This window comes from Silurus aristotelis (genome assembly GCF_946808225.1).
Source record: "Silurus aristotelis genome assembly, chromosome: 21".
Classification (NCBI taxonomy): Eukaryota; Metazoa; Chordata; class Actinopteri; order Siluriformes; family Siluridae; genus Silurus; species Silurus aristotelis.
Window position 1 is genome coordinate 4313880 of NC_139594.1, and position 11251 is coordinate 4325130.

The 11251-nt window shown below is 40.6% G+C and overlaps 2 protein-coding genes across 2 annotated transcripts in view; both read left to right on the forward strand.

Moving 5' to 3' along the window:
• Window positions 1-2559: 2559 nt before the first annotated feature.
• pet100 (PET100 cytochrome c oxidase chaperone) lies at window positions 2560-5725 on the forward strand. Its single transcript, XM_083524664.1, has 4 exons — window positions 2560-2716; window positions 3968-4054; window positions 4137-4169; window positions 4693-5725. The coding sequence occupies exons 1-4, from the start codon at window positions 2690-2692 to the stop codon at window positions 4786-4788; spliced, it is 243 nt and encodes an 80-aa protein (XP_083380790.1). The 5' UTR covers window positions 2560-2689; the 3' UTR covers window positions 4789-5725.
• Window positions 5726-6365: 640 nt separating this feature from the next.
• stxbp2 (syntaxin binding protein 2) overlaps window positions 6366-11251 on the forward strand; it is a 16155-nt gene continuing 11269 nt past the window's right edge. The window contains exons 1-2 of the mRNA XM_083524477.1: window positions 6366-6520; window positions 6836-7439. Of these exons, the coding sequence (XP_083380603.1) occupies window positions 7403-7439 (37 nt within the window). The 5' untranslated portion in view covers window positions 6366-6520; window positions 6836-7402. The remainder of the gene's footprint in view (window positions 6521-6835; window positions 7440-11251) is intronic.

Sequence of the window (11251 nt, forward strand, 5' to 3'; positions counted from 1 at the left end):
TAAATCCTCATTCTGTTAAATTACCATGGAAACAAATGGAACATACACGTTGCTTTCAAAAAACCATAAAAGACTCAGTGTCTCCACATATTTATTACAGGAACTGTATGTCAGATGGCTGCACTGTAGTTGAATCAAAAGGAAAGTTTCCAAAACCTGAAGTGTTTCAAAAGTTTGCGTTAGAACTCGCGCCAGGAGGCTTTTTACAAAGCCAAAACCCAAAAAGAATCAGTAATGCATGCGAGAGCTTCAGCGTGATTATCCAGGCCCGTGTGTGTTTCTTCTAAAAGCTTATTGAACTGTAGGAAAAATGGAAAAAATAATGCTCAACACTTGATGTGATGTGATCCAACACACAGCTTGGTTACTCTCATGAAGCATGAAGTTTTTCTATCATCATTTCAACAACATGCAGAAAGAAAACATGGTTCCTCCAGGACCAAGGTGCGACATACGACAATGTACATTATCACTAGATATAACAAAATTGTTATATAAAAAAATGATACTGTGCGATGAGACGATATGGCAATGACGGTGCATCAGTACTGAGCAGGATACAGAGCTCAGCGTGGTATCGATTACAAAGACCTTGTCAGTACAATAATGAGGTAATGCATCTTCTGAGCTGGAGGACATGAATTTAAATCCCAGCACCACCAAACTGCCACTGTTGGGCTCTTAAGCAAGGCCCTTATGATCTGCCAACACTGATTATTTTTATCTAGACAATCGTTCCTTCACAAGATACCCTTTCTCTCTTTTTTCACTCTCTTTTTCTCTTGAAGTTAGATAGATACTCTATATGAACAGTGGTTCTGGGACACTTGAATTTTCCAGCCATATGTGGTTCCTCCCCAAATTGTTTCCACAAGGTTGGAGGCGCACAGTTGTACAGGACGTCTTTGGATGCAGCAGCATGGAATTTTTCCTTTGCTTGATTTAGAGACCCAAACCTTCTCCAACATGACTATGCTCTTGTGCACAAAGCTTCAGCTCCATGAAGATCTGCTTTACATGGGTTGGAGGAAAGATCTCCTGCCATATCTGGCAGAATGAATCTCACACAAATCTCCAATATGGTGGAACATCTTTTTGATATTCAAAGGAAATCATTTTGTCACATTAAGGATGGTTCCACAGGAACAGTTTAAAGATATATGAAGTAACTGAGCAACTCAAGAACTGTTTTGGATGGATTTGGACTGTAATTAATATTAATCGGTATTAAAATGCGTTTAAACAGAACACCTCAACAGCGATGGAACTGTAATGAATGGACATTCGGTGCCACTCAGATGAGGATGATGTTCCCTTTTGAGTCCGGTTCCTCTCAAGGTTTCTGCCTCATGCCATCTCAGGGAGTTTTTCCTTTGTCACTGTTGCCACTGACTCGTTCATTAGGTATAATTGTATATAGGCACTAACATATATTTTATAATATGCCCTGAAGCTGTTTTGGGACAATGACCATTGTTAAAAATGCTGAAGAAAACATTGTTAGGATGTATAGTAGTGCTTTTATAAGTATTTCTGGAAAAGGAAGGTCTTTAGGTGGTGTTTGAAGACTGCTAGACTGCTGTTCGGTCCTCAGGTGAAAGTGCCAGAACGAAGTCTCTTGAAGCATGTCTTCCTTGTACCCTCAAAAATGTGGGACCAGTAGAGCAGCGGTTAAGGATCAGAAGGATCTTGATGTCGTGTGGGGGTGAGATAAGTGATATGAGGTAGACGGTAGACCTGTAAGTATCAGTGTTGTGGAGATGATTCAGTGTGTATCTGAAAAAATATCAGTCAGATGCATAATAATATGAGCGATGTTTGAGAACAATTTCCTCAGAACCCTCAGAGGAGTTCCTCACATTTAATGATGAAATTTTGCACAAGTCTGGAAAGTTTGGAATTTGGCAGCTGTTTATAGAAGTTGAAGTTGATTATGTAAGTAAAATGGAAACTGGAAACCTGGGAGGTTTATTGGTCAAATCTTTTCTTCTGAACAGGACATGTTTCCTGAATACCTCAACACCATGGTGTTGCATGTTGCAATTTTTTAAATATATTCTTCTTCTTCTTTTTTTTTGTGTGATTATTAAAAGGGTGTGTTTGTGTAACTTTTTATTTTTATTTTGAAAGAACAACAATACAACTTACAAGATTCAGGTACAAAAGATTTGATTATACAATTAACTATCCACAAGTAACGAAACAAAAAAAAACTAAGTAGAAGGTATATAGTATAAACAAACAAATAATTAATTAAAACGAAGGAAAAAAATCAATAAGACAGTAAGACAGGTCTCTGCGCATTTATTGGTCATCGCGGTAGCTCACGCCGACCAAACCGGCTTCCAATTGGACAGGTTCTACACAAATGTAAATCTCATCCAATCGCACGATAGAAGGCGGGACTTTTTGAAATATCCCGGAAATGTATCCTGGTTCTCGAATTTTCTTCCAAAAAAAAAGGGGAACGTGTGAAGGAAATAAGCGCAAACAATTGTGTACAAAAAAAATATGAAATTTATATAAATAATATAAATCATAATGTTATGCATTTTAAAATGTTTTTTTGAAAATTGCTCAACAGTCGGCTATTTGAGCTTTTACTTTAAAGGGGAAACAAAATCCGGAAGTTGTGCATGCAGTGTATTTGGGGTGACCCTCAGTTTTATTTTTTGACGGCGCCGAAAAGATGGGAGTAAAAATCGAAATATTTCGGGTGAGAGTTAATTTGAAAGATATAACACATTTCATTCTTACATAAGTAATATACATATAAACTGTTGAGAAATATACGGTAATGCTAGTCGCTCTAGCTAGCAAACATCACCGCTTATACGTTCAAATAGGGCACGAGCTGGTGTTACCTAGCAACGTTACGCTAGTATCCTAGTATAGTACAGCAGTGTGTGGGGGATGTGGTGTGTGTACTAGTTAGTATGGTAGTTTAGTAGTGTGGTGTGTTTACTGTTTAGTAGGGTAGTATAAAAGTATAGTTCAGCTGTGTGTGTGGGGGGTGTGTGTACTGTTTAGTAGGGTAGTATAGAAGTATAGTACAGCAGTGTGGGGTGTGTGTGTGTGGTGTGTGTACTGTTTAGTAGGGTAGTATAGAAGTATAGTACAACAGTGTGGGGGGTGTGTGTGTGTGGTCTGTGTACTGTTTAGTAGGGTAGTATAGAAGTATAGTACAGCAGTGTGGGGGTGTGTGTGGTGTGTATACTGTTTAGTAGGGTAGTATAGAAGTATAGTACAGCAGTGTGTGGGGGATATGCTGTGTGTACTAGTTAGTATGGTAGTATAGTACAGCACTGTGTGGGGAATGTGGTGTGTGTACTAGTTACTATGGTAGTTTAGTAGTGTGGTGTGTGTACTAGTTAGTATGGGGATGTGGTGTGTGTACTGTTTAGTAGGGTAGTATAAAAGTATAGTTCAGCAGTGTGGGGGATGTGGTGTGTGTACTGTTTAGTAGGGTAGTATAAAAGTATAGTTCAGCAGTGTGTGGGGGATGTGGTGTGTGTACTGTTTAGTAGGGTAGTATAAAAGTATAGTTCAGCAGTGTGTGGGGGATGTGGTGTGTGTACTGTTTAGTAGGGTAGTATAACAGTATAGTACAGCACTGTATAGTATAGTATAGTCTCTGTGTGTTTTCTGTTTAGTACGGTAGTATAGTAGTATAGTACAGCACTGTGTGGGGGGATGTGTGTGTGTACTAGTTAGTATAGTAGTTTAGTAGTGTCGTGTGTGTGTGTACTAGTTAGTATGGTAGTTAATTAGTGTGGTGTGTGTACTAGTTAGTATGGGGTGTGTGTGCTAGTTAGTATGGTAGTTTAGTAGTGGGGTGTGTGTGTGTGTGTGTGTGTGTGTGTGTGTGTGTGTGTACTAGTTAGTATAGGGGTGTGGTGTGTGTGTGTGTGTGCACACTGTTTAGTACACTAGTACACTGTGTGTTGACTTGACTGTGCTCCTCCAGATGATGGTGTATCTCTCCTTCCCGGTGACGATGTTCTGGATCTCTAACCAGGCGGAGTACTTCGAGGAGTACATAGTGAAGAGAAAAGTGAGTATCAGTAAATCCTGATGAAGACTCTGTTAGAAACTTGCTGCAGCTGCATTGACACCATTTTCTCTCTTTTCCTCAGAGAGAGATTTTCCCACCAGATGAGAAAATGCAGGTGGGTTTTGGATGATGATCATCATCATCATCATCACATGTAAAAGCAGCTCTTTCTCTCTTTCTGTTTCTGTCGGTCCTTTTATCTTTCTGTCTTTATCTGTCTGTTTCTCTCTGTCTCTTTCTTTATCTCTGTTTATCTCTTGCTCTTCTGCTCTCTATCTATATTTTTACTTGTTTGCCTCTGTCTCTCTCTCTCTCTCTCTCTCTCTGTCCATTTTTTCTAGTGTACTCTCTCCATCTGTTTCTTTCTTTGTTTATCTCTGTCCTCTCTCTCTCTCTCTCTCTCTCTCTCTCTATCTCTCTCTCTCTCTTTCTGTGACCCTCTCTCTGTGTCTCACCTTTTCGCTCTCCGTATGTCTCTCTTTTTGTCTCTTTGCAACTTTTTCTGCCTTCTCCGTCTCTCTGCATGTCTCTTCCTCTCTCTCTTCCTTTCTCTTTACTTTTTACCTGTAAGTGAACTCTGTGCATATCAGATTTCTGCTGAGACTTTATAACACTGTTTTTCCTTCCTTCCAAATCAGAGGAAAGAGTTGGAGGAGTTTAAGGAGCGCATGAGAGTCCGGAGGGAGCAGAAGATACTGAAACAGCTGGCCATGGAGGAGAAAGACCAATCATGATAGGAAAAAGAGATGATGTCACTGATCTGAGAGAGAGAGAGAGAGAGAGAGAGAGAGAGAGAGACTGTGCTGAGGAGTAAACATGCTGATATACACGGTGTGTATTTTGTGAGACACAAAGTAAACTCCAAAGAAAGGCAGGAAATGTACAGAGTAAATATGAATTCTCTTCATCTCTGCTGAATCCGCAAAATCTGAATTTTGTAGATCAGAACATTCAGGTATTCGGGTTATTTATTTCTATTTTTTTTTATTAAAATAATCGAAAAAAAATTTTTCTTCTTCTTCTTTCTGTGTTCATTTGTAATCAGCACTGATCATTTTTTCAGAAACATTAACTAAATGAACTGGAATAAAGACTGTGCTCGTGCCCTGATCTACAATCTGCACATCCTTTCAACAAACATAGCAGAAGAAAATTCCATTCTGAGTGTAGGTTCCTCTCAACGCTCCTCCTCGTGTCCTCCTTCATTGATCCAGTGCGTATAGCTTCAGGAGGTTATTGTTATATAAGGAGGAAAATCTACATCCAAGAATTTAGCAATTGTGTTGGTCTATAAATCAAATTCTATATGAACACAATGTGGGTGTGATTCTGCAGAATGACCCGAGATCCAGTGCAACTTTCAGACTACAAATATCTGATCTAAATTTCAGTTCCAATCACTGAGACTCATAGACTGGGGGTCATTTACATTAATCGGCTGACACTTCTATTCAGAATGACTGATTTGTATAACTAAGCAGTTATAAGGGTCTCGCTCAGGGACCCTGATTGAGGATAGGTGGTGCTGAGATTAAAACTCATGATCATCTGATACAAGTGAAGAAACCGCAACCACTGAACTACCCCTTCTCTGAAAGATCAATGAAACCGGTAGTGAGATTATCACTGAATTGTTTTGTGATGAGGTGTGGAATTAAAAAAAAATCTTGACTTTTGACTTTTCCTCGTGATGTCCAGCTTTTGCTTGAAAAGTCCGTCTTGTAAAATGTCCTCATGAGGGTATCTGCAACCAAATTCATTTCTTCTCCTCTGTTAGTCATCATGGAATCAAAAAACAGCTATTAAATACACACAAATATATATATATATATATATATATATATATATATATATATATATATATATATATATATATATATATATATATACATTGGATACAATATTGGACGTATTACCAAAACATAGAACATACAGACACAACAGAAATTACAGTCAGATAAAACAATAAACTATAATAATACTGTATATAATATAGTATATAATCTATAATATACTGTACTATAACTATAATAATATAAAAACTAGTGTTATAAAAGAAATATTAATATTAAAATTAAAAGGGAAGAAAAGAAAAGATGTATATAAGTGTGTGTGTGTGTGTGTGTGTGTGTGTGTGTGTGTGTGTGCGTGCATACACTAGATGACATGGTCACACACTGTCCCTCACCTGGTGGCAGGTGTGTATGTAGTGGGCTGCGAGTGTGCAGTTCTCTGTGCCCCCAGTAGGTGGGGCAGTTTGTCGGGCTGAGAGGGCGTTAAAATTGGAGACAATTTGGCCAATTTTGTTGAAGAATGTGGTTGTATTTGGTCATTCAGTGAGGAAGTGCAGCTCTGTCTCTAATGTATTTAAGGTGTGTCTCAGTTTTGGATCAGTTACCGTGCTCAGATACTCTGCCATGCTGTAGTGTCTGTTTGGATCTGATTTGATGGAAACTTTAAATAAATGTACACAATTTGTGGAAAGAACAAGATGTGGAATGAAGAGAACGGACTATTAGAAATAATTATTGCATATTAACAGACATAATTGATTGAAGTCTAAGGTCCCCTGGTGGTCTAGTGGTTAAGATGCAGCGCTCTCACCGCTGCGACCCGGGTTCGTTCCCCGGTCAGGGAACCATCCCCAGCCACTCTCAGTGCCGGTCCCAAGCCCGGATAAATTGGGGAGGGTTGCGTTAGGAAGGGTATCCCGCGTAAAACGTGCCAAATCAAACGTGCGGAGGATCCGCTGTGGCGACCCCTAACGGGAGAAGCCGAAAGAAAGAAATGAAGAAAAAATTGATTGAAGTCTAAATCAGTGATTCTGATATAAGTCCTTGCAGACCCTAATGGCCTTCCACTGTTACCACTACAGTACTAATAATAATAGTAATCATAATATCACTTTACTATGGAAGTCCTAAGAGGCCATGCATTATCTTGTATTCTCGTGATCACGACTTGATTTTCTCGTCATCTAGACATAACAAAAGTTTTTTTTTCATTATCATGACGTAGTATTCTCTATGTGCTCAACGGCAAAAGGTTATGCCTATTATCCATGATGCTGCGATGATCACGAGTCTTGATCACGAGACTATGTTTATATTACAAGAAAACAAAAAAAAACCTGAAATTTTTTTTTACGTCGGGATCAAGAGATAAACTGTTATGTCACTAGAAAATTAAGTCAAGCTCACACCTCATATTTCTCCGACTATTTTACTGACCGGATGTATAGACTTTTATTTTCTATCGCGTGCCGTTTTTTAACCGGAAGTTATGCTAAGGACTTTTAATTTAACGCTAAGTACCGAGGTGGAAATTTGACAACACGGAAGTGGCGAGATGGCACCGAGTGGACTGAAGGCGGTGGTGGGAGAAAGTAAGTGGACTTTATTCCGTGATGACCTGATGATGAGGTCGGGTTATATATATATATATATATATATATATATATATATATATATATATATATATATATATATATATATATAGATAAAATATACGCGCGCGCGCACACACGTATACACAAGTGTGTGTGTGTGTGTGTGTGTGTGTGTGTGTGTGTGTGTGTGTGTGTGTGTGTGTGTGTGTGTGTGTGTGTGTGTGTGTGTGTGTGTGTGGAGGAGTGTATTGAGGTGAAAGCGAGAGCAGGCAGAACAGGAGGAAATAACTTCCGGGTAGGTTTCAGGAAGCTGTAAAGATGTACGATTGTTCTTGACAAAAATGTTGAAGGTCGCATTTAAACACTTAATCCACTTTATTTACTTACTTGTGTGTGTGTGTGTGTGTGAGAACGAACGGTTTATGAGGTGTTTTATTTGCTGTCAGGTGATCAGCCTCCACCTAGGCTTACATTAGTACACACACACACACACACACAGGTAAATCTTCTTCTTTCGGCTGCTCCCATTAGGGGGCGCCACAGCAGATCATCCGTCTCCATACCCCCCTGACCTCTACATCTGCCTCTTTCACACCAACTACCTGCATGTTTTCTCTCACCACATCCATAAACCTCCTCCTTGGCCTTCCTCTTTTCCTCCTTCCTAGTGGCTCCATCCTCTGCATTCTCCTACTGATAAACCACGTGTCCCTCCTCTGCACATGTCCTAACCATCTCAATCGGGCTTCAAACGTCCTACCTGCGCTGTCCCTCTAATAAACTAATTTCTAATCCTGTCCATCCTCATCACTCCCAACGAAAACCTCAACATCTTCAGCTCTGCTACCTCCAGCTCCACCTCCTGTCTTTTACTCAATGCCACTGTCTCTAATCCATACAACATCTCAGGTCTCACCACAGTCCTATAAACTTTCCCTTTCACTCTCACAGATACTCTTCTATCACAAATCACTCCTGCTATAACTCTTCTCCACCCACTCCACCCTGCCTGCACCTCAGCATAAAACCATACTGTTGCTCACAGATGGTCACCTCTTCTCTCAGCCTGGCTTCCACTACTCTTTCCCATAACTTCATGGTGTGACTGATCAACTTAATTCCCCTGTAGTTACTGCAGGTCTGCACATCTCCCTTATTCTTAAAGATCGGTACCAGCACACTCCTTCTCCATTCCTCAGGCATCTTCTCACCTTCCAAAATCTTGTTAAACAATCTGGTTAAAAACTCCACTCCATCTCTCCTAAACATCTCCACGCTTCTACTGGTATGTCATCTGGTCCAACCGCCTTTCCACTCTTCATCCTCTTAATCGCTGCTCTCACTTCCTCCTTACTAATCCTATCTACATCCTGCTTCACCAACTCCACATCATCCAACCTTCTCTCTCTCTGATTTTCCTCATTCATCAGCTGCTCAAAATACTCCCTCCACCTTCTCAACACACTCTCCTCACTAGTCAACACATTTCCCTCTCCATCCTTTATTGCTCTAACTTGCAGTACATCCTTCCCAGCTCGATCCCTCTGCCTGGCCAATCAGTATAAATCCTTTTCTCCTTTCTTAGTGTCCAACTTCTCCTCCAGCTCCTCATATGCCTTTTCCTTGGCTTTCGCCACATCCCTCTTAACCTGCTGCCGCATCTCCTTGTACTCTGTCTGTCCCAATTCTGTTTTGCAAACCTCTTTCTCCTTATGCTCTCCTGCACTTCCTCATTCCACCACGTCTCCTTGTCTTCCTTTCTATTTCCAGATGTCACACCAAGTACTTTTCTAGCTGCCTCCCTCATCACTCCTGCAGTAGTTTCCCAATCATCCAGCACCTCTTCACCACCACCGAGCCCCTGTCTGACCTCTTCCCTGAACCTCACACTACACTCTTCCTCCTTCAGTTTCCACCATCTTATTCTTCCTTCAGTCCTCACTCTCCTCCTCTTTTTCTTCACCTCCAAAACCATCCTACAGACCACCATCCGATGCTGTCTAGCTACACTGTCCCCTGCCAACACCTTACAGTCTCCAATCTCATTCAGGTTGCATCTCCTGCATAGAACATAATCCACCTGTGTGCACCTAAAATAAGTGTTCCACTGCTATTTCCATCCTTTTAGCAAAATCTACTACCATCTGCCCTTCCACATTCCTCTCCTTAAAACCATACCTACCATACCTCTGTTCCCTTCACCTACATGCCAATTTAAATCTGCCCCAATCACCAATCTTTCATTCCCAGGCACACCTTCTACCACTCCATTTAACTCACTTCAGAATATTTCCTTCTCCTCCATCTCACAACTCACTTGTGGAGCATAGGCACTGATGACATTCATCATCATCCCTTCATCTTCCACCTTCACGATCATCACCCTATCAGAAACTCTCTTCACCTCCACTACACTCTTACTGTACTCTTCCTTCACACCATTTCTCTTTCCATCCACACCATGATAGAACAGTTTAAACACCTCCAATGTTCCTGGTCTTACTTCCTTTCCACTTGGTCTCCTGAACACACAACATATCTACCTTTCTCCTCTCCATCATATCAGCTATCTCTCTCCCTTTACCAGTCATAGTACCAACATTTAAAGTGCCCACCCAAACCTCCACTTCTTCTTTCCCTGCCGTCTCTGTCGACGTCTTCCTCCTCTTTTTCTCATCTTTTGGTCAACAGTAGCCCAATTTCCACTGGTACCCTGTTGGTTAACGATACCTGTGGCGGTCGTTAGTAACTCGAAAGATCCGTCATGAAATTTTCTTTCGTGATCTGCATATTTGATTTGGCGCGTTTTTACGCTGGATGTCTTTCATAACACAACCCTCCACATTTATCCAGGCTTGAGACCGGCACTAAGAGTGCACTGACTTGTACGTACACACACACACACACACACACACACACACACACACACACACACACACAGGTAAATAAAGTGGATCACATGATTAAATACGAGTCTCTTCTGCAATTTTTTTCCTAGTAGAAGAAGCATCTTTACTGACTCACAGTTTCTCTGAACCTACCCAGATGTTCTTCCACTCCATATACATGATGTGTGTGTGTGTGTGTGTGTGTGTGTATTAGTTTGGAAATGCCTATACTTTTACACGTACATGTTCCTTTTGTTTCAATGCAATAAACTCGTTCATGTAATAAATATTTCCTTTGAACAAACAAACAAATTTATAAATGTCCAGATGTTTCACTTTATTTTCATGGGAAAAAGAACGGCTTCACACACTCTCAGCATCTGGACACTTTGTTGTTCTTTACTAGTTGGAGATTTTCTTGTTCATCCCAGAGCAGTTCAGTAGGATTTAGGTGCAGTGACTGGGCAGAACGTTTCCTGATAGCTATCACTCCAGACCACTTACAGAACTCAGACGTACGCTTCGGCTCATCGTCTTGTTGAACGGTGAAGTCGGTTTGCAGTCCAGACGGAATTGCATGGTGTTGAAGTATGGCATGGTTGCCATGTTGGTTCCTTTCACTTCCTGGAATAAGTCTCCAACCTCCCCTGCTACAAAACAACCCCAAACCATTAAGCTTTCAGTCTGATCTCATCTTCTCTCCTGTTCTCCCTCTCACACAAGTTCTTCTGTTTGAGACACAAGTGTCACTGAACTTTCTTCTTTTCATTCACTGTTCAATTCTTTGTTTCATAGAAACATCAGGAACATGCACAAGTCAAGGTGTTTCCAAATGTTTAATGATCTCTATATGAGTATTTAATAATCAAAATAATAAATTTTTGCTGGAACTCAAAGCGCGTTATACACAACACGGACAAA